This window comes from Haemaphysalis longicornis, unplaced genomic scaffold, assembly GCF_048455015.1.
Source record: "Haemaphysalis longicornis isolate Haplotype H1 unplaced genomic scaffold, Haemaphysalis longicornis Haplotype H1 scaffold_2, whole genome shotgun sequence".
NCBI classification, from domain to species: Eukaryota; Metazoa; Arthropoda; class Arachnida; order Ixodida; family Ixodidae; genus Haemaphysalis; species Haemaphysalis longicornis.
Window position 1 is genome coordinate 254,362,064 of NW_027526295.1, and position 22,939 is coordinate 254,385,002.

The following is a 22,939-nucleotide window of genomic DNA, read 5'->3' on the forward strand; positions in this document are numbered from 1 at the left end:
CTCCCTTGGACATTTCTCTGCTTTGTTACGTGTTACCCAGCTGGCGCAGGAGTCATACCTGTCAAGGCCTGCATCAGCCTATGAATCTGGGCCCAGAGTTGGGATTCTCAGTTTTGGAAATTTGTTGTGGGCTATTAAGGCCAGTAGCTTTGCTGTGAAGATGCACATCCGGAGCCTTAGCACTGTCTTGTAAGCTTTTGTGATTATTTCTGCCTGTTGCTCTCCGCGAAGGTTTATGCTCTGGTAGGGCAGGCCACATGTTACCCTGCTCACTACCAAGCTGCACACCGGCTTCGAAGTGCCTTCTTCTCGCATTCCGGGATGTCTGTTTTATACTTGTTTTATCATTGGCGACTTGCATCGTCGTGGTTTTTGAGCAAAGCTAGTGTGGGTACTCTGCTGGTTGGATTGAATCCACATCCCTAGCATTCGAACAGTTTTTGGTATCTCTCTGCCCATACATTGAGGCAAAGGTGTGGTTCAATGGGAATCGTTTGGTTCAGCTTGCGCTACCACATCAGATTTTTCTGTTGAGCATTCGAGGCCTTGTTCGTGGGTGTACTGTTTGATGCACGAGGCTGCTGCCTGTAGTTTTGCTTCCTCTTCGCCAAAGGAGCCCTCGACTATCCAGATTGCCAAATCACCCGCATACATGGCATATCTTATGTCCTATGTTAGGGATGTCTTGCAAATTCCTGGCCAGGCCAATCATCGCTACATTCAACAGTAGGGGTGATTTAGAGCCTTGTAAGGTGCCTTTGTTAGGGACTGTAAATGCGTCAGTGAGTCATTTATGCCAATCGTGGCTTTTTCGATTGGAAAGAAATACCTTCACATATTCATTCCACCCCAGAATCAGTTTTGCACAGCTGGGGTGAACCTGTAACCTGTTCTACTCAGTCACATTCACTTGTTTACGCACTGCTTTTGTTCCATTGTTAGCAAGAGCCATATGGATGTGAAACTAACACACTAAGATGTGAATGCATGCTAAGTATGGCATCACTTTCAAACATTGTCAGTAATGAAAGCAATGAAAGTTCACAGAACTTCACTCTTTGCTGGAAGCAAGGCAGTCTTCCAAGCCTTATTTTTGTCTGCCTTATCAGTCACCGTGGCCGTGTTGCTGAAAATTCACTGTTCTGCCCTATCTCAAAATGAAAAAAAAGTGCAGAGATAGCACTACGGTACCGCACCAAGCTGCTAATCAGCAATTAAAAAAAGTGCAGAGATAGCGCAGCAGTAACACACGGAGCTGCTACCCTGGAGACCCAGGGCCTTGCTTTTGACAAGGCATTAGGCAATGCTTTGTAACAACGCAGGGTCTGAAGTACTGTTCGGTGGCATCGTATTTGCAAGGTTCAGCAGACGTGTTTAATTACTGACATAATGGTGCTATCTTAGATCCTAGAGACCAGAATAAGTATGTAGTTTTAGTTCCACACATGTCATGTGTCTACAACACAGAACTCTTAGATAACCGCAGTAAATGCCCACAAAATAAAATTTGCTCATACCTTTCACCTATGTCGTGCGCTAAAAAGCTTCGCTGGTCATACACCTTTCAAGAGTGGAATGGCTTTTTGTCATTCAAAAGACCTGCATTCAAGTGCACAAATGCTACAAACACTTGAGATACTAATGTGCTCTTACAATCTCGAAAACATTTTCCGTGCACTGCAAGAGTGCCTTGGAAAATTCTTTTAGCTGCAACATACAACTTACTGCTGACACACATTCCCTTGGCTATGCTACCAAGTGAATGACGTTGCAGGCAAGTGTCAGGTGTGTGAACACACCCTCAGGAAGCACCCGGCTCTCTCTTTTCCGATTTATTATACAGACGTGGAGCGGGGCTCAGTCCCTCTGCATCAGCTTCTGGCGCGCCATCTTCTTTTTGGACTGCTTCTTCTTGGGTGCGTCCTCATCAGGAGATGGAGCCGAAACCACCTGCTCCTTTTCGCTCAGGATCACCTCAATGTGGCAGGGGCTACTCATGTACGCTGCACACGGGAAGAAAAACCCACAACACGGATCAGACAGCTGCAGTGCTGAGCCACAAGAACAAGAAATAATCCACCCCGAAAAGACAGCACTGTTTGGAGCCACATGCGTGCAACAACCCTTTCCTCTCTTGTCAAATATAAAGAAATCTCTCCGCTTGACTTGCCCACCTAATAATCAACACATAACAAGGGATCTTGACTAGCACGCCAGGACTAATACCACGGGGAGGTCCAAAGCCGGCAGAACTGTAAAAACTCGTGCTTTTGAATGCGATCGCATTGGCTGGAAGTAACAGGCTATACCCCGCACACCAGCATTGTGGCACCACCTGTAGTGCGCGCAATGCCAGCACTCGAGTTGTTGCGGACCTGGAGCTGCAAGGTTCCAGTGGCCAAGCACATTACCGTTCCACAAAATGTAAGACTATCTTGTGACAAGATGTATGGAGACAACCTTAAAAAATACAGCGTAGACAGTGTATAACGTAACCGCTTATGTGCGGGGCCAGATATAATGAGGCTTTTCCTGGCCATCGCTATGCCATCCATAGAACTCAATGCGTAAGCGCACCGCTCATAATGGGGTTGCTCGAAGCACAATTTTGTTTATAGCGCGGTTTTTTGTCCACTGATCGAGCGGCGCAACTGGGGCATCATTTTAGGGTTGCAAGAAAGAAAGAAAGAAGATGAATTCGGCCATCCGATGCAGCCTGCACTCCTCCAACGTCGACACACAGAAGGAAAAACTAGGCCCTGTAGCTCGAGTGTTGCGTTTGCACTGAAGTGATAACTGGCCTTGCTCTTGGTGCATGTTGTGTACCTGTGGCATGGTTAAACGCAACATATGGGGAAAAAAAAAAAAAAGAGCCCCACTTTTTTTATCACGTTTCCCCGCGGTATCCGTTCTTAGACCATAATACCCTAATTACAAGTTTTCGTTTTTGCCTTTCACAGTTGAATTGTGGAATAATCTGGATGTTTCTCTCTGGAAGTTGCCTACCAATAGTTTTTTAAATGAACTACCAAACCATGTGTTCTGTTAGTTTACTATGTATTCACTGTAATGGACCCACTCCTGCAATGTCTCGAACTGTGAGACAGCAGTATTTGTAAATAAATAGACGCTAATAAATGCAGCCGTTCTGCCTCAAAACAACAACACAAACGAAGTTAAAGCCACCTGCGCTGTTTGTAAGACTCTTAGCAGCAGCAAATGTGGAGAGAGAGAGAGAGAAAGAGGGGAGAATAAGAAGACCGTGCATTTGTTTTTAAGTGCCGTGCATTTGAGTGATGATAAAGAATTCTTTGAGAGGTAGGTTGCAATGTGGTTAGATTCGCGCATTCCTTGTGTTTAGTAATCTCTGCAGCTCCCACAACATACGATATACGCAATCTACATTATCGCAATAAACATACTGCACAAGCCGGAACAACAGCGCCCAGGGCTACGACACTGCAAAGTTTATTACGGTTCTTAATGCGTCGCACCTCATGGCATGGTCTTCATAATGACAATACTTGAATTACCCTAATTACACCATAATATAATAAGAGGCTGGGTATTCAAAATTCCCTTTTTAATTAAGCAAGTCAATGATAACAAAATACTTTAAGCTCAAAAAGAAATTAGTTAGGCACAAAAGGCCGAATTGTTTTGAACAAAGCATGTAGGAAACGCGATTTGACTTTTAGAGCGCGCTCGATGCACCGCCGCTGCTGCATGGCATGTTGCAATCCCGATTGAGAAGTTGCCCCGGTTGAGTGTGCTGTCACTCGTTATGGCGGCTCCGTGGGATGGCAGTACTTGTCTAGGCTAAGCACATGACTGTGTTGCACGTTAACAAACTACTCCACCGAAGACAAAGTATTGCTCAAGTCCAATGTGAGTGCAATTAATAACATCTCTGTTCACACCACCGTTGAGAATCGGGTTGAAACGGAGCAGACGACGCACGCCGGCGTTTTTTTTTTCTTCGGCGTGCGGGCGCAGTGGCCTAAGTCGCGCCATGCCTGCGGTGCATTGGCATATCTATGGCCATTTCCAGTGTTGCCAGGCGAAGAAATTGACAGGTAAACTTTTCAAAGAATACCACATATAGTGTGGGACCGAATTAACGCGGGTTTTCCGGGCCACCGGTAGGCCTCCTATAGAACTCAATGCATAAGCATACCTCTTATAATGCGGTTGCTCGAAGTGCAATACTGCTTAGAGTGCGGTTTTAGAGCGGATCCGCTGATCAACCTGCACAGCTGCGACATCAGTTTAGGGTGGGTCACACACACACACACACACACACCAAAAAACGCTCCCTCCTGTTATCTAACTTCCAGAAGTAAAAGTAGGCACTATTTCGTTTGCGTTCTCGTTCGTACTCATGTGGTAACTACAACTGACCTCGCTTGACGCACCTCTGAAAATGAACATGGCGGCTCTACCATCAATGATCGATGCTCGACAAGAGCCGTGCGCTCGCGGTATGTGCGCTAATGTTAAAAAAGAAAACCCTTTCTACAGATCGCGTAGCGTGCAGCATGCAGGTGGTATTCGCGGCAGCGTCAGCGCGGCGCATTTTCCCGAGCAGGAAACGCCCTATGCGGTTCACACTTTAGACCATAACCATGGAAACGAGGATGCAAAGCTGTCCCCACCTCATAGCACCCCCGATTTCTCGTTTCTGTTGCCGTTACTAGCGGTAGACGGTTCGATTTCGATTCTAAGTCAACCCCAGTGATGTGATTGGGTCGAGTCATTTTGGAGCAGCCGAAGGGGAGCAAAACAACTGAGAGGAGCCCCAAAAGCAGCATCCTGGGCGCACAGAAATGTTTAAACAAGAAAAATTCCTTCGGTGCAGACGAGTTTCTGCCGCACAGATGTCTTTTGCAGGGACTATGAAATGCCTCAAGACAAGCACCGAAAGAGTTCGTGCGAGTGTGTACATGCCTTCACTGCATGAGCCAACAGATCATGAAAGAACTTGGAAGTTTTATATAAAAAATGACTGACTATCGCGGTAGCACTCCAATCGTTAGGCTACAGAACGCTTCGTAAAACCATAATGAACGGAACACAGTGACACGTGACAGAATGTACTGCGTGCATTTTATGTAAAAGTTTCTATCGCCCAGCCTAAATGTCCGTTTCTCTCCGGGTTCCCAAGACGAAATCGCATGCTACATGTCCTCTCCGACTTCTACACTCGCTTTCCAATTTGCAGAGGACTAGGTTTGCAACAACAGCAACTCTCGGGCTTTTTTGGGTTGTAAGGTTCTATCTCCATGAAGTGCCCACCCAGCTTGTGAAAGAGAGTCACCTATGATGATCATTGAGTAGGTGAACCAATGGCTAACTTATTTGAAACGAAGACAAAAAATCAGTGCAAATGTCGACCACAATCTTCACGAAGAGTAGCTTTGCAAAGAAAGTTTTATCATTGAATGCTTTCCCGAAGCACTTCTGTAACGTTCCTCCTGAACGACATGTTGAGTCAGGCAAGGTCACTTTCTTCGAAGCTCAAAACTGTTCAATGAACCGGCTGTAAACAGCCGGTCCCAAATTAAGCCATCTTGAACTTTCATCCATTTCCCCTTTCCCGCTAGCTACCCTTACAATGGCCTCTCCATTTCGACACCTCGGAGTTAGTCCCGTGAACTCCTGCCAAGCTTTCATCATCATCACCAGCCTATCTACGCCCACTGCAGGGCAAAGGCCTCTCCCATTAATCTCCAATTATACCGGTCCTGGGCTACCTCGCCAAGCTTTATTGCAAAGCAGATAGTAAAGCGTGAACCGCATGTCGCGTTTTTATACGCGATTCGCGTGCATCGGCGTTGCGAGCATGATATTTTCACGCCCGCGGCACCTTCACAGCGTGAACTGCATGGCGCGTTTTCTGCTCATGAAAACGCGCGAGCAGAAAACAGCCAGCACCCCTGTGGTGTGCGCGGCGCGTTTTTGCGAGAAGAAAACACTCCAAGATCCCCTCCTCTTCAACGCAACGCTGGTGGCGTAAAGAGCACGCCACATCGAGGAAGCCCGGCGAAACGAAGCTTCGGCGCAGGATTGGAGCAGATTGCTTGAAATCAGAGTCCTTGTAGCAGGATGTAGCAGGATTCACCTCTCGGCACAGTTAGGCGCAGCTATCACATCACTGCAACCCCCCAACATAGGATTGTCAAATTTGAAAATAGGGTCGACGTACAATCGTGTAAACCCCTTTCCCATTTCGAACACCTGGAGATAGGGAGCCGCGCAGCCGAACTTTCCTCTGCCTGTACGTTGTGCTGACAAGCAACCGCCTCGACATTGGGAACACAAAGTAAAGTGAGGAGAAAAAAAACGCACTTTTTATCCACGCAGCCGTGCTCCCTCAAAAACACACACACAAAGGCAGTGAAAGCCGCGCTCGTGGTTTATAAGACTGCACAGCCGCTCGCAAGACTCTGCAGAAGCGGAAGACTGCGACGCGTTTGGATTTGCCCGTGTTTTGTTTATAATGCGGCACCTCTTATAGTGTGAATTTCCACGGCTCCCGCGGCATACATTATAAGCGGTCTACACTGTATGCATATGACTCACGGTTGATGCGTCCGTGGGCACGGTAGGTGCGCCTGCGCATCTTGGGAGCCCGGTTGACCTGGATGTGGTCGATGACGAGACGGTCGACATCCAGACCCTTGTAGTCGGCATTGCTCTCCGCGTTGCGCAGAAGCTGCCACAGGAACTCGGCACTCTTCTTGGGCCACCGGCCCTGGGTGCAGCCAAAGGCCTTGGCCTGCAATGCGGGGGAACGGGGGTCATCAGCAAAACACCCAAGACTGTCGACAAATTCCCCCAGAAGCACCGAGAATTCTTGCAGAGTGGACCTTAATATACAGAGGGAAAGAGGAAGGCCCACTATTTAAAGGAAGAGAAAAAAGAGCCAGGAAACTGCACCATGTAACGGACTCTGTACAGGTTATCTCAGCGCGCTAGCCATGAACTTGTTGAACCCCCATTGTTCCAAGCTGTAAAATGTTGCACATTTCGCCCGTGCTACTGTCCCAGTTTGTCACTCAGAACTACAGGAATAGTAAGGTGTTGCAGTCTGCTTCCCTGCAAGCACCAAGCCATTCACAGTGCTCTCTCTGACCAATGTACCACGAAAAGCAGGTCACCAAAGTGGAAAGGCAAAGAACAAGCACTGGCAACCTGTCCATGCCAGTGTGCTAATATTGCCGCAAACCATGCATTGGGTTTGTTCATATTTTGTTTCTACTGCCCGGCCGCGCACGGCTGTGTTATCTGCGTCCCAAGCGAACCGCGTGTTCCATTCTTTATTTTTATGCCGCACAGGTTACCTCATTCTGATAAGGAGAGCATTTCGCCCAAAGATCACTAGCCTAGAATAATTTTTGATCTACAATGTTCTGGATGTAAATCGACAGTGCAACAAACACTCGCGCCGAAAGATAAAAGCCTGCAGAGCAGACGCTGTGGTATTCGATTTGCCAACACTTGCCTGCGCATGCCACTTTGTTGACTTGCTTCGCCGCCTGTGTATCGTTTGAGGTGTAAGGGGAGCACAAGTTCGCTCCAATAAACTTGTTTTTCCTTCAAGACAACTGCGTCATCTTTGGCTTCGTGACTATATTTTGGCAAAACTTTTAGAGCGATGAAAGCGTTATAACCAGTAGGTGTAACAGCAAAACGAGGGTCACAGCGGTTCACATCAGCCAACTACACACTCATTGTGCACTCTAGAAGGCATCTGTATATTGCAGGTGCAATGTAAATTGTTTAGAACTTTGCGTCACGGATACCGTCACTGCACACGATTATTTTTCTTTTTTCTTGGATTCATTGAATACACACAATACTATTTGGACCCATAATAACCTTGGCAGCTACTTTGGATCAAATAACAAAACAGGCAATAAACCATTCTTATACAGGATAAGCGAGATACTAAGGTATAAAAACAGCGGATGCAATTGATAAACCATGTTAGCATTTATGAAAGTTCAGCATTGTACAAAGTTTTGGCTAGCTTTATGCAATGCAGGAGTGCGTTCCATATTAATAGCACCGTTGAACTCCGAATCTGATTTAAATAATGACATGGTGGTCAGTTAATACCGCTGTTAGTAGCTTCCCTCATATTTCGGGTTTGACTAAAACGCATCTAGGAAGTTGCTCGTCGTGAAAATCGTAAAAACACTTATGCTCACCTGAGCCTTCCTGCCCACGCCACCGTTGAACCGCCTGAAAGGCACGATCTCCTTCTTGGCGATGACGTTCTTCAGGTAGCGCTGAGCCCGACGCAGAGGCATGTGCTTGATAGCTTGCGCCGTTTCACGGGTGTTCTGCACCAGACACAAGCCCACATTGTGAACGACAGACGAGAAAACACGAGGGCGAGTAAAACCAGCCGCAGCACGTGTTAAACAACGTTAATCTACAACATAACCGTACTCCCAACAACAGCAAACTGCGGGCAAATGCCAAGACGAACCTTGAAGTGCACCCGGAGGTTTGAGCCCCGTGCCTTGCATGCTGCAAAGAAAACGAATGCCGCGCTTAGACATAGAGAAGACCCAAACGAAAGAAATAAAATGCAGTTGCTCCGCAAGCAGGCAAGAGGTAGCCGAGCAGTCATCAGACATACACTTGGTTGCATTATCCGGGTCGACTGAATACCGCCCCATCACGACCTGCAAATTATAACGCCAAAAAAGACGAAGTACAGCCGATTAGGTATGATATAACAAGTATTCACAACATTATTTTGCCGATTCACTAGGCCCGGCAACGAAGGCACTGATCAAGCCCCATGTCGTAACGCTAACAGCCAGTAAAACAGACCAATGTGAGTTTTTAACAGTCACCATGCAATTAATAAAAACCAATAATGTTGAAACACCAATTACGGGTAATTTTACAAAGAAGCATAGCTCATTTATTCGGATATTTACCTTAGATGTGTCGCGATTGCAGAAAGATTGTACCAGAGCCTTTCGGCTTCCACAAGAAAAGGACGGAAGTTAGGAACGCAAATAGTGACGTCAGATCCGACATATGTGGCCAACTTGTGCTCAAAATTCGCCAATCGACACAATTTATTAGTAGCCATGTAATAAGTCCACATTTACCTCAACAGTATTATTTGTTTATGTAACAAAACGTTAATCTACACAAAAATTGCGCAATTTTTATTACTTATAGTGCAGAAACAGTGATTAATTTTTATTGCACCTCATTAATATTATATTTGTTAATATAGAGGTTTGTTTATTTTAGGTAATGTTTACTTTATTTTATTACACACCAAAAACGTGCTTAATATTATCTATATGTAACAGTGTTGTAATCATGTTGTGATGTCAGCTTGCTTGCTCGAGGTTAACACCATGGTTTACACCAAGCCTTAAAGTGTGCACCGGACGTGCACCCATCGCACACGGGTCTGTCATGACCACAGGTCAGTCCCGCCACTTTGTCCACAAACCGAAAGCGCTTGCAGGCCGACTGCTGGCCTGCTGGCGGAATGTGCTACGTGTGGACGTAGCGGCGAGACCCTTTTTTCTTAAATCTTGAATTTGCGTTTCATTGAGATCTGTCGACATGTTGCGTTATTACTCGCACAAACCATTATCACGGACGATTGTCTGGCACTGGAGGTCTGCGTTTGGCATCTGCTCCTTGACGGGAACTGAACTCGGGGCACGATGATAATCGTCGTAGCTTTTTCACCTCTTTATCATGGTATCCCTTCCCAAGAAATGGTCGCTCTCGAAGTCCAAGAGCCGCCACCGCGGCCCTCGCTACTCCCGGGGACGACTGAGGACTGCTTCGGACGGAGACGAGCAACAGGCATTTCTCTTTGCCGACGGAGATGATGTCGCCTCCGACGAGGTCGGCACTTGGGATGACGCGACCGAGCTGCGACTTCGCGGAAGCCAGAATAGTTCCAGAGACGCAGGTGACAAGAACAGTGCAAGTGCACGGAAGGCGCCAGCCCCTGCATTTTTCGAGCACCGCATCGTTGAAGGCGAGACGCTGCAGGGCTTGGCGCTACGATACGGATGTTCGGTAAGGAGGGGTTTGGTCAGGGTGCCATCACAAATACTCACTAAACTACCTGAAAGACAAGTTTACTGTTACACATTTTTAAGCACGTGCTGTGTAAACATCTATGTGCCAGTACACGCTGCGTTTAAGGTGCCCCAAGAGTTGCATCGGTAGATCTCTCGTCCAGCTGCGCAGGAGCTCACATATGGCAGCTTAAAAACGAGCCTGACGACGGAGCAAACAGCACGTCATAGCGCACAAAAGCGGAATGTGTAACGGCGCCCGAAGTCTTTAAAAAAGAAACCCCAGTGTTCCGTGACATTTCTCTTTCTACTGTATATGTACGGGTTTTCCTGAGCAGCCTCGAATCAGTCATCTCATAATCCTTCATAAACCGAATTGACAGTTTAAAATAACAGGTAGTTTTGTCTCATTGGCGTCGCGTCTGCAAGCGTCGGAAATATATGAGCAAGCCCAAATGCTTTTCAATTGACTGACAAAAATTGAATTTCAGAAATCGTATTTTGTTATCAGTAAAGTAGATCAAAGGTGGGGTTCACGTCGACTCAAGTATAGGCTCTCCAGAGGCTCTTATCTGAAACTGCTCATTCAATTTACCCGCCGCAGGTTGGTGCCTTGCGTCATCTCAACAACCTGCTGAGTGACCAGGACTTCTTTGCTCTTGTTGTGCTCAAAGTCCCGGACCGCATCCATGTCGCAACTGGTCAGCTCATCGATCCAGTTGAGCCTGCTGATGATACCATCTCTGTGACCAGTGATGGCACAGAGTCGCCGCCAGACAAGGCCATCCGCTACTGGAGAAGCCTGGACGACAAGGTGGAAGCGGCACTCCAGCAACGGGGCTCCGGAGATGAGAGCATTCCGATTGAGCTATTGGAAAACGGTGCCGATGGCAGGCATGCCGCGCACCCGGCGGTTGACAAGTCGGCCGGGGCAGACTGTGGCATTGGGTGGTGCGGTATCATCGTAATCGTGGTCATCGTTGCAGTGCTCGTGCCGTCGTTTTATGTGTTGTACATACTCGTGTACCAGAAGGAAATTCACGACGGTGCTGTGCAGTTGAAGTGAGGTGCATTGCCTGTTGTGGGACCAAAAGGATATCGACTAGTGAAATTGATTTGCTGAATTTGTATTTGTGATGGCACCCTGCTCAAACTGACGAAAAACAACTCCATTTTTGATGGTTTATGTGTTATTTTTTTACCTGTTGGACGCTTCTTTCTTCCCTACCAGCTGTTTTGATGGCTGCCATACTTACGTAGCGATGTAGTTGAACCGCGGGGAAAAGAGGCAGGGAAAGTGGTTTTGGGGTGCGTGGTTGTTAAAGACAACAGGTTCAAGTATCCAAGAGCTAGTCGCACTGGTGCGATTTCAACGTAGTTTTCTGTGTCGGCTCTTGGTACGGCAGTGGTTCCTGCAGTGATGTATGTGCCTTTTTTTGTTGCTCTTCCGAAAGTCAGAGAAGCTAGTTAGGACGAAAGGGTGGCACTTGGTGTGCATTTCTGGTATACATTTTAGTACTGTCAAAGTTACCAGAACAAGTTTTGTGCCTGTTCTAAATCGTGCGTATTTTGTGTATGAAAGAAATGCTGAAGAATATTCTATTTAGTTGTACAAAATAAAGAGTTTAAGTGCATACGAACTCATAGGCTTGCTTTTTAATATACAAGAGAAATAATTGAACATGGGGCTGAGCTCTTTCATTATTCGCGGTAATGAACCCTGAAGCGTGTGTACTACTAGAAGTCATTTAAAGCAACCATGAAGACAATGCACAACGTTGCTTTATTTAAAAGATTAGGCAAGCTCACACCTTGCTGCAATTTTGTTCAGTGGGAAACGGGGGCTCTGGCATCACTCAGGAATTAGTGTTTAAAGGGGTGGATTTGTAATTACACTCTTCCAGTGCAAAAGCTGGTTGGTGTACTCAAGATAGCAGCCAAAAAATGGAAGGGCAGTACACAGTGTTATGAAGAAGCTGGAAGTTTGGAATCGTCAATCAAACCAAAGCAGCTGTGAGAGAGAGAGAGAACGGTCCTTAATGAGACTGACAAGGTTAGCCTGACAAAGATGCATGGCTGGCAACATCAAATGGTAGAGCATAGCTGAGTGTTTCAGTATGTAATATGTGGTGGCATAGCTATAGATTTTATTACTACTCTGTTCAATGCAAGTGACTAGAATTGAATGACTTGAGCTCTGCTAAACTCTCAGTGCTTAAGAGAAAATAGAAGTTGTGGTTTTTTCGTAATATTTTGATGTAAATAGCTATCGCGCTGTTCTGTAAGCCGCTCGCAAAATGGTGCACTGGCACCACAGCTTGTAAGGCCACCCGAAGCATCCTGTTTGTGTTGGTTTTTTGTTATGTTACCTCACTGTAGCCATTTATTATTTATGTCTTAGTGCCACAAAATGTCAGTTTTATTTTGCATGGAAAACAGATATGATGCAGAGAAAATCAAACTGAATGAGTGAGTTCCAGAGTGTGGCACTGCAAAAAACCCAATGTTTCAGGAAAAGCTTAAAGGGGCCATGCAGGCAAAAAAAAAAAAGGTTTGTTTTATTCGAAAGGCTTTGTGTTTTGTAATGCCCCCAGCGCTTGTTCGGAAGCAAATGATGCTTTATTCACCGAGAAATTGATTTAAGTTAAAATTTTGATTTTCCCCTCAAATCGTCTGTTTTCGTGACGTCTGCAATAACGACACAAGAACAGGTCTTCAAGCGAAACCTAGTGCGCCCTTAGGCTCTGTAGCTGACTGCAGAACCGTGTTTACTGTCAGTCCTCCTGGATGGCGCCACCATATTGCGCTGGGCCGTTTTCTGCCTTTTCTTTGTGACCGTATCTGAACCTTGCTTGTTTTTGTTATGGTAGCAAATAATCGTTTCGTGAAACATAGTGTTCACTCGACAAATATGGTCACGTAAGATACCGTTGCTGACGTCAATCGGCCAGTGTCGTCTGAGACAACCCCAAAGCGCCATACTGCTGTGTAGCTAAAACAAACACAGTGCTCACAGTACCAACAGCAGTACGCATCGGTACTTCGACTTTTACGTGTACTTTCCTAACTTCCACTGTTTACCCCACCATTCTTACTGCTATAAAAAGAATGTGCCCTAAATTTAAGTGCAAATAGCTTGTGCGGAAAGCTTATAAGCCCTCCCTAATTTGCGTTTACTTTTACTGGCCTCAGCCAGTCGCACAGCTGGGCATATGACATCATAGGTTCTGTTGCGGGAAATGAGCTAGTAGGTCGCATGGCCATTCCCTTTTTTTCTAATTATGTAGTTTATTTGAGCAAAGCTTAGGTTTAAAAGTGGTGTCAGTATGGTTCTAACGAGGATACAGTCTTGCGTTCCAAAACTGATGTGCCTTTAACAGGAGCACTTTTAGCTCTGACAAATGACCTTACCGTTACACAGCATAATTTGATGGCAAGTGTAGTGAACGAATAGGTAGCTGCCGCTATGCAGAGTACAGGTTTGTATTTCACCGTCGTAGCTGCAGGTGCCGACTACGGGGGGAGCTTGGGGACCCAAGCCCTCTCCAGTGTTTCGAGGGGGGGGGGGGGGGGGGGGGGTGGCAGAGTTCCCTCCTCGGTAATGCTCCTGAAAGGCATAGGATAGTGACTTTGAAGAGTATTTTTCATTCCATGCCACCTCTGCATATACCCGCTGGTGATTTTAATGTGCACCACCCGTGATGGGGTAGCCGCAAAACAAGTGCAGCGCTTATTAGATATTGCTTGCCAGCGCAGTATGACTACTTAATAGCGGGGAACCAACTTTTATCTGCAACGGCTTTTTAAGTGCTCTTGACAGCACTGTGGTTTCCTCGGTTCTGCTTCCCAGAACAGGCTGGTGTCGTGGACATTGAATCCCATGGAAGCGGCCACCTCCCTGCCTACATTACGCTGGATGGTGTTCCAGGTGGTCGTCTAAAATATGAGGTCCAGTTTTCCAACTAAAGTTTTCACCACAAGCGACCCCGAGTTCAGTGCCTTCCTACAGGGCGTGCAAAACGAGCAAGAAGACTTTTATGCTATCGAAGTCGTACTCTGTGGTTGACACAAGACTTTGATAGGCTTCATGTCATACACCGGAGAGAAAAAAGAAGAGCGCGTAAAACATTGGCATCTGAAGACATTCGAGCATCCAGACGAGCACAGAAGCGCATTCAGTGGCACATGATTAAATTGGCTGAGCATGAGTGGACATCCTTCTGCTTAAAGTTGGACCTCAGGAAGCTACTCACTAGACCATGGAGCCTGGTCAGGAGTTTTCACACATCCCCAATATGTCTTCACCTGCTTAATTCAATTTCCTTACCCATCTACTTAGAGAGAGAGGACAATTTTAATGAAGACTGGTGATTTTAGCCGTGCTAAAATGTCTCGTCGCTGAGATGTTCTATGTGAAAATTGTAGTCACATTGACATCACCACCGTAACTTTCCTTCCTACATATCGGACACCCATCAGACGAAATGCCTCTTATGGACGGCCCTTTCATGATATCGAACTCGTCATGGCCTTATCTTCAGTTAAAACGGCTTCTTCCCCTTGCCCAGATGGCAACTTATACAGCCCTGGCGTATCTGGGGGACTTGGGGAAAAGATTCCTCCTGGATATTTTTAACCAAGTCTAGTGGAGCATTCGTCTTGAGGATTACTCTTGAGGGTCGCTGGAGGATCACTCGCATTGTGCCCATATTGAAACCAGGAACAGACCCCAAGGACATTCAGTCGTACTGACCTTGTGCGCTTTTGTGCTGTGTAGGCAAACTGATGGAGAACATGGTTCTGCTTTGGCTAGATTGGGATTTGATTAACAGGAATACTTACCCGCCACAGATGTATGGTTTTTGAAAGTGCAGGAGCAGTATTGATAAAGTCATCGCCCTTGCGAACCGTGTAAAGCGCAATCCCTGTGCAACACTGTCATAGTGGTGTTTCTTGATATCAAGGCCGCGTATGATTTGTGGACACATAAAGCTATCAGCTTTCAAACGAATTCAATGGGCATTGGAGGCCATATGTATGATTGGCTGTTGAATTATCTTTGTGACCGAAGCATTTTTATGACTACTTCTGACGGTGACACAGTGCAGCACAACGTAATGCGTGATGTTCCTCAAGGTGGAGTATTGAGCCCAGCACTTTTTAATATTCCCTCACTGGTGCTGAAAAATGTTTACCCCGAGTCTTGACCTGTTAAAATTTCCCTACATGGTGACAATATTTGTATATGGTGCTCGGGGCGCAGTGGGCGCGTGCTCTGTGCGAGGTTTCAGTGGATAATGGATTCAATCTGAGAGTTCCTCGTGGTGCGTGGACTCCAACTCTGGCTACAAAATTAGCTGCTATCGTTTTCGTGAAGTGAAACGTCACTCGTCACCAGCTCATTGCAATGGGGATCCTAATACCGCACGTGAGATCACAAACTTCTCGGTGTCACATTTGGCAGGTCTTTGACTTGGGCACCACACATTCGCAATTTGAAAGAAAAGTTCTCATCATTTTTCCACATAACTTTTGAATGCTTTCTTGCAACACTGCTGGCTGCGCAGTGTAGTACCTGATTCTTCGACTCTACGACTCTCCCTTCGGAGGTCTACTACGCTACAGCCTTCCTACTTTGTTTCCCCTCCCGGCAGGAAATCTCAAGGCTTTGGATGATTGAATGCACACGATTGACGGCGATAGCAATGTGTAAACAAGAACTGTGCCGTGCACGTTTACGTTTTGTGGCAAGACAGCGACATCATCCATTGGCTGAAACCTCTGCTCCAGATTTGCAGGGCCTTTTACCGCAACATTACCAGATCCTATCTGTGGCTTCGCACGTGCCATGCCTGCTCCCACCTGTCAGTATTTACACAACCGTACCAGGAAAGGCACGAAGCGCATTCCCGCTACACCTCTTCCGTTTATTACTCTAAAACTTGTCCACAGTAAATACACAAACCATAGGCATATATTTGCAGTAGCCGACCGTTTTTTCGGACTCCAAAAATTCGGACTTGCTAGATACTCCGTACTTTCCTGAGGAACCACCAGTTGTCCCATAGGAGTAATGACTCACGGATCTTTTGGAGTACTCTTTTATTCGACTAGGTTTCGTTTCCCTGCAGATCTGAAAAATCAGTCGGCCACTGTACTGATGGCTCTGTCACAGAGGGATCTTCCACGAGAGAGAGAGAGAGAGAGGGAGAGTAAACTTTATTCCGCACAAAAAAAAAAAGAAAGAGCACATGGTCGGATTCCTCATTTCAGGACCCCGTTAGCTGCCTTTTCCGCATTCCACAAGCCGAAGCTGAGTTTCCCTGCTGGAGCCGGCCAGTCCTCTCTCCCACTGGTCATGGTAAGGATTGGGGACTGGGCGAACATTTTGGTTTCTTTGGCAGGCCGACACCATGTGGTAGAGCTAGGGTACAGATCTCAACTGCAGTGTGGGCAGGTGGAGCTGTAGAGGGTGGGATTGATGGCGTGGAGTTTAGATAGGTGTGGGAAGGTGTTTGTCTGCAAAAGCCTGAGTTTTGGCTCCTGTTCCTTGGTGAGTGATGAGTGGGCAGGAGGATGCTGTTGACTACCCAACTTGTAGTGCTGCGTGATGCTCTGCTAGGTTACCATGAGCCGCTAGCAGCTAGTTGTCTCGTGGTGCCCTTTAAAGGGGCACTGACACAAAAATTTTGCATCTCGTTTTTTTTGTTGCGATAAGTAGGTAGTGGCCTACTTATAACCTGTAGAAACCTCATTTGCTTAAGCGTGCGACGGTTGTTTAATTAGAGGCATTTTCAATGCGGCCAGTCGCAGTTTCGGTTTCAGCGAGTGCCGCGAAACGATGGATTTTGTGGATTTTGTGTGAACAAAGCTGACCACGTGACCGTCGGAGGGATATCACAGAGCAGAGCCGCCGTAGCACTGTCGAATCCGCATCGACGGCAGTTTCTGCGAATGCCCCCACGTACTGATCTCGTGTGGCGCTTAATTAAAAAGCGACCGTGGATGTGACGCAGGCGCTGCGAGTGAAAATGCTACCGCGGCTAAAGAACGACGCGCGACGCTCGAGACGGTGGGTGGCAAGACGCGCGCTGCAGCCGGCCGGTCTGCCTAGCCTACAGGTCCGCCTACAGATGTGTTCGGCTTAGCACTGCGGCGGATATTCGAGTGCCGCTCTCGTAAGCGGTGCAGATGACAATTTTAAATGCAACCCGCCATCGCATCATTAACTCCTTTCTCATGTAAGCCACCATGGTCGGGACTTGGGGACAATTTCGTGCAGCGGTAACAAGCTATCACTCGAGCTACCTGCGCCGGCCTGGGCCACTTCGCGGCCGTGGCCGCCGCCTGCACAGCGACCGTGCGGCTAGCTCAGTGGGCTTTTCGTGCCTCCGGCGCGTTTTCGCATCCAATGGTAATAAACAGTAATAGAAACAGAGTGCCTGGAATCGCTGTAGAACTTTGGTCGCGGCCAGCTGCCCGATGAGCTGACGAAATCACGGCGCCTCCGCACAGAACAGGGAGGATTTTAGAGAAGCAAAGGTCTAGCTTTGCCTGTAGTGCCAGAAAAAGCGTAGTGGCGGCGTCGTGAACTACCCAGTACGCCCGCTTGATGGCGCTGTAAACACGGCTTTGTAAACATGGCGGATGCTTTTTGCACAGGCCGCTTGAGCTCCTTAATAACATGGCTGCCCTCGCACGGCGGCCGCCGGCTCGCTGCTCCACGGCCGGACTCGACTCTCCTCCTCCCGCGCGCGAAAGGGGCGTCGAGTCCGGCCGTGGCTGCTCCTGCTGGCTCCTGGCTGGCACGCTGGTCGCGTGTTTACTTGCGCCGCGCTAGTGAAGTGATGTTACGCCAGGTGACCAGATGGCCTCGACTGGCACAGACCACAGTGAGCAGGAAGTGAGAACAAATCGTTTATTGACATCCGCAAGTTTATAAGAGGCCAGGGGCCGAATTCTCTAAAACGACGGGGCGTCGCTTTGAAACGACGGGGTAGCGCCATGCAAATGCATGTGTTCTGGGGTTGGGGCCGTCGCTTTGGGGCGGCGGGCTGGGGCAATCACCGCAGAAAAGCGCTGTGGCAAGGGCGCGAAGTGACACCCACTGCCCCCCCGTCGCTTCACTTGTCGCTTCGCGCCCTTGCCACGCCGCTTTTCTGCGGTGATTGCCCCAGCCCGCCGCCCCAAAGCGACGGCCCCAACCCCAGAACACATGCATTTGCATGGCGCTACCCCGTCGTTTCAAAGCGACGCCTGTTTTTTAGAGAATTCGGCCCCAGGACATCATTTCATTTCGATCGCTGCAATTGTACGTCGCTTTCGTGACAACATTTTTTTTTTTTTTGCCATAACAACTCGTTCACTTGCGCTAAGATTTCGAACGAAAGGCACAAATGAAGTATTGACGGCGACAACGGTTTCCTTTGCACCGTCTTTCTAGCGGAGTGCATAACACTCACCTTCTGTTGGAAGAATCGAATATTCTGGCCTCGACAGCTGCCTTCCGATGCGGAATTTCCCACATTTGTCATTCCACAAGCACTCAATTTCCGTGTTTTGCCAGTCCTCTCAACAACTGATGGACGCAAAAGCACATAACAGCAATAACAGTCACGAAACCGGTGCTCCGCGCACATTGAAACGGTCGGCCGTTGCAGCGGTTTCAATTTGAATTGGCGGCTTTGTGGTTGCGAATTCAGAAACGAGGTGGTGCACCAGTCGGCTGTTCGTAAAAAGTTGCGTACATTTTTGCTCAACGGATGTTTGATGCGGAACTTGTTAATAGTATTTTTAAATAACACATTGTAAGCGAACTGTGTGGGCTCTTTGAGTCACGGAATGAATGTTTTGTATTCTATACCAAAAGTAACATTTTGCCTGCGCCGTCTGGTGGGCTTGATGGTCGAAAACAGCGCTTTAGGTTGGTCACGTGGGGCGTCGATTTTTACGCCGCCTATAGGGAAGACAGGGAACGTCCAAGCTTGAGAGGCCGGCCTCCGCCGCCAACGATCGGGTCGTTCGTTCTCGAGAGCAGAAGCTTCGCCCTCCGGCCCTCCGATTGGAGCGGCGAGCCGGGCGAGCCGGCGCAAAACGCCGGCAGTGCGGAAGCGGCAAACACAAACTCGTGACGTGTTTAGATGTTGTTTATTTACACAATCTCCTCGGGATGTCGATTGCGCGTGGTCCTCTGATGGCTGCTCGGTTGCGTTTCGCACACTTTAAAATTGATTTTTAATATGTTCTAGGCTGTATTCGCCGCTGATATTTTGCAGATGAGGTATATGTGTTCCCACCAATCTATCTCCGAAGTTATCTCGCCTTCAAAATTTTGTGTCAGTGCTCCTTTAAGCTATTTCTTGGACTTTCGTGCGGGCCATTACATTGCCGCGAAGGGACGAGTGGGCAGGGGCCCAGCAAGACGGATGTTTCATTGAGGGGGTTGCCGGAGAAGGATTCTTGCAGCTGGCCTTGATATTCTTCTGCGTACTAGATGGCTTCGGCATGCTGCTTGAGGGTCAGTAATGATTGTATCGGCTGAGGTGTGGGCAATGGCAAGAGCGATGACTGTTTCGTCTTCTTGGGTAGTATTGGTGTGACATTGGTGACGTGCTCGGTGCATGTGGTGACAACAGCTCTCACAGTGTCCATGCGAGCGTAGTCCGCAGCATCCGTGTACACAGTTTTAAGGTTGAATCCATGGATTCCATCTAACGTGTGTGCTCTTACTGCACGCCTTCCTTGGTGAAACTGTGGGTGCATATTCCGTGGAATTGGAGCCACATAGATGTCTTGCCTTATAGTTTTGGGTATGGCCTTGGCAGAATTGCCTTGTTCTCCAGGGGTATTATATCCTAGGTGGAACAAGCAGTTGGTGTCCTTTTCTTGAGATCACTAGACGGTGTTGCTGGTTTACCAGATGAGCCTCTATGAGCTCCTCCGCCGTGTTATGCAAATTTAGGAGTCTATCCGTGGTCATGCTGATGGGGAGACCAAGTGCTTATTTATATGCTTTCCAAATAAGTGTGTCAAGTTTAATTGTTTGTGTCACTTTTGGAGACGATCGCATACGGGATGGTGTAATTGATGTGGGAGATATGATGAAGGCTTGTACAATTCGTGGTGTGTCTGCTTCTGTCATCCTTCTAGTCTTCTTGATGATTCGGCGGAGCGTGTGAACAATTTGTCCTAGCTGTTTGAGTGAGGTGGTGAAGAATTGTGGAGTTGGAGCAGTCTTCTTGGAGGGTCACCCCAGTATCTTTATGTGTGGGGAAGGCATGATCGTAGCTTTGTCAAGTGTAATCTGCATGCCTGGGACCTGTTGTTTTCTATTTTGGCGTTTCTGGTCAAGGAGAAGTTCAGATTTCTGTGGAGAGCAGCACACTTGGTTGTGTAAGCTTGTACGATATAAGCAGCCTGCTGAAGACGATTTTTCATTTCCCGTATCGACCATGTTCCCGTTCATAACTTTATATCATTGGGTGGCGACGATTGGTGTTCCGTGTCGTATTGCACGTATACGATAACACAAGACTCAGTGATAGGATATTAGTATACTGAGCTGACCGGTCCATTAAGCTTTTGAATACATCGCCAAGCAGCTATTCAGCGCATGGGCCATTGTTACAGACTCTCAGGCAGCACTCCAATGCCTTGAGTCTTTCTTTAATGAATAAATAGTCTGGGACATTCAATTTTTACATTACCAACTTAATTAAGCGTTCTGTGATCACCGTTCCATTGAACTGCAGCGGATACCAACACATTGGGATGTATCAGGCGGTTCTATGGCAGTCACTATAGCCTCTGGAGGTAAACCCCCAAATCCCTGTTGTGAAAAATGAGCTGCACTTGCGTTCAGAGTTGCACGGCAAATATGGGCCGATCCGTCACATCGCTACAGCTTTACTTCGTTGACCGTGAATGTACTTTCCGGTTGCCACCTGCTTTCAAAAAACGGCACATACGTCTGAATGTTGCTTACACAAGCCTTTTCTGTTTCAAGCTTCAGAAGACCAGTTCACCTCTTTGTCAAGATTGCAACAGTCGTGAAGACATCGCACATGCATATATTGCGTATATAACATGTTATATGTGTGTTAATGACATAAGGCGCACCCAGACTCTCCTTGAATGCGACTTCGGCAAGCTACACATATCGCGTCTTACGTTGCACGGTCTACTTGGCCCCTGGTCTTGCGCAAAAATGGCTCCATGTGCGACGGAAACCTTTCTGAGCTTTCTCCGCAAGCCCGGTTATAAATATCGTGTAACAAAAATAAAGGCTCTCTTTTCCGTGGGTACGAGGTAGCGTTTGCGTCTCTCTGCCACGTGTGGTGACTCGGTTGGCGGCGGATACAACATAATGTGCATACCGTGACCCGTACTGTGACCCAACGCGCCGTTTGATAGAGTTAGGGACCATAATACTGCTGTAATTATACACAAAATACTTACCACAAATAATCCGTACCACTCGTCAACTAATTACACCCAAGCGAGATACAAGGCACGCTGAACATAAAAATCTTAACCTGCCGATAGTACACAAAGTATATGGTGAGCGCCTCTTCTCCATGGGAGCAAAAATATAGAACAACATACCAAACTCTATATGAAAACATTACCAAGTATGTTGCCGCCCCGAAAACGTTACTTCAGTATTCAAGTACAATAATCCAGAACCGTTCATTTGAATGTAAGAATCACTACTGTGAAAACACACTAAACAGTGTAACGTGTTGCCAATCATTTTTACTTGTCTGGGTCAATCAACCATTTTTGCCAAGGATTGACTTCTTGAAAATATTTCTTTAATGGATCCAATACTAGCCGTTCAGGCTATGGATGCAGGTGCCTCACCAACGTGTTTTTGTGGTGTTTTTCGGTGAAGTAAACTACTTTATTTTTTTGTTGTTCCGTATAACCACCTCACCCAAATTTTCACATTCTTGATAATTATTTTTGAGGGAAAAAAAGATTTAATTTTGAAGAAAACGAGCTGGGACTACCAATGCTTAGCGTTGAACCAAAGCGGAAAAAGGAAGCGGCTTGCTACATTATAACCCGCTCATCGGACTCAGGCTGGGACCGGTTGTTCAAAACATGGACAGTATGGAAGCAGATAAGATCGGACGTATGCACCCTTCCACACCTTCTTTGCTTCCTCCGTTTTTTTAAACGCTGTGTTATCCAACACATGCAAACTTTTTGCATGTGTTAGATACGGTTTCCAAGTTTACGTCCGTCCATTCTTCATGCCCCCGTCCAAGTACGCATGATCCACTCTGCTCTAACATTACTGACTACTCAACACGCCGTGAAACGAGCCTCCCTAGCTCTTGTTTTTAAATTGATTATGAAACACTTCCTATAAACTCTTTCGCCCTACTCTTGGCGTCTGGAAGCATTGTAAAGGCTATAGTTACCGCCAGCGCAGAACGGCACTGCGTGATTTTCTCGTCGCTGCAGATCCGCCTTCCATTTCTGCTTTGCTTTTATTGTGATGTTCTTTGAAGTGGCCATGGAGTCCCTTAGATAGATAGATAGTGCTTTATTTGGGGTTTGCAAACAGCCGAGTGGCCTTCGGGACAGTACACCATGTCATGAAAATTACGGTAAAATACAATAAAGAACACAGGAAAAACTATAATAAAAATACACAGTAAGCAGCAGGTGGTGCTTATGAAAGAACTAAAAACGAGATAACATAGAGGGGCAAATTACAAAGTCGCAACATGTCACCAAAATATGTCGGTTGCAACCAACGGAGTTGCAGGTTTGTTGTAAACGCGTCATTGGACAGGGCAAACGAATGTTTGAATAGAACGTATAAAAACACTTCGAGGCCTTCCCAAATGAGA

General features: G+C 47.1%; 2 protein-coding genes across 2 annotated transcripts; one reads left to right on the plus strand and one right to left on the minus strand.

The window, feature by feature from the left end:
- Window positions 1-1,817: 1,817 nt before the first annotated feature.
- Rpl17 (ribosomal protein L17) lies at window positions 1,818-9,070 on the minus strand. The gene is made up of 6 exons (XM_077700227.1): window positions 8,958-9,070; window positions 8,651-8,696; window positions 8,498-8,538; window positions 8,214-8,348; window positions 6,583-6,778; window positions 1,818-2,003 (listed from the first exon to the last, which is right to left on the minus strand). The coding sequence occupies exons 2-6, from the start codon at window positions 8,688-8,690 to the stop codon at window positions 1,858-1,860; spliced, it is 558 nt and encodes a 185-aa protein (XP_077556353.1). The 5' UTR covers window positions 8,691-8,696; window positions 8,958-9,070; the 3' UTR covers window positions 1,818-1,857.
- Window positions 9,071-9,466: 396 nt separating this feature from the next.
- LOC144170434 (lysM and putative peptidoglycan-binding domain-containing protein 3-like) lies at window positions 9,467-11,716 on the plus strand. Its single transcript, XM_077700228.1, has 2 exons — window positions 9,467-10,074; window positions 10,681-11,716. Exons 1-2 carry the CDS (start codon window positions 9,745-9,747, stop codon window positions 11,140-11,142), a joined length of 792 nt encoding a protein of 263 aa, XP_077556354.1. The 5' UTR covers window positions 9,467-9,744; the 3' UTR covers window positions 11,143-11,716.
- The last annotated feature ends 11,223 nt before the right edge of the window (window positions 11,717-22,939 follow it).

Bases quoted from the DNA above. Each gene is read 5' to 3' on its own strand.
- LOC144170434 (XM_077700228.1), top strand. From the start codon at position 9,745: ATGGTATCCCTTCCCAAGAAATGGTCGCTCTCGAAGTCCAAGAGCCGC. The intron at 10,075-10,680 runs GTAAGGAGGGGT...TACCCGCCGCAG, and splicing joins CGCTACGATACGGATGTTCG to GTTGGTGCCTTGCGTCATCT.
- Rpl17 (XM_077700227.1), bottom strand. From the start codon at position 8,690: ATGGGGCGGTATTCAGTCGACCCGGATAATGCAACCAAGT. The intron at 8,539-8,650 runs GTATGTCTGATG...TTTTCTTTGCAG, and splicing joins CCCGGATAATGCAACCAAGT to CATGCAAGGCACGGGGCTCA. The intron at 8,349-8,497 runs GTTCGTCTTGGC...TGTCTGGTGCAG, and splicing joins ACCTCCGGGTGCACTTCAAG to AACACCCGTGAAACGGCGCA.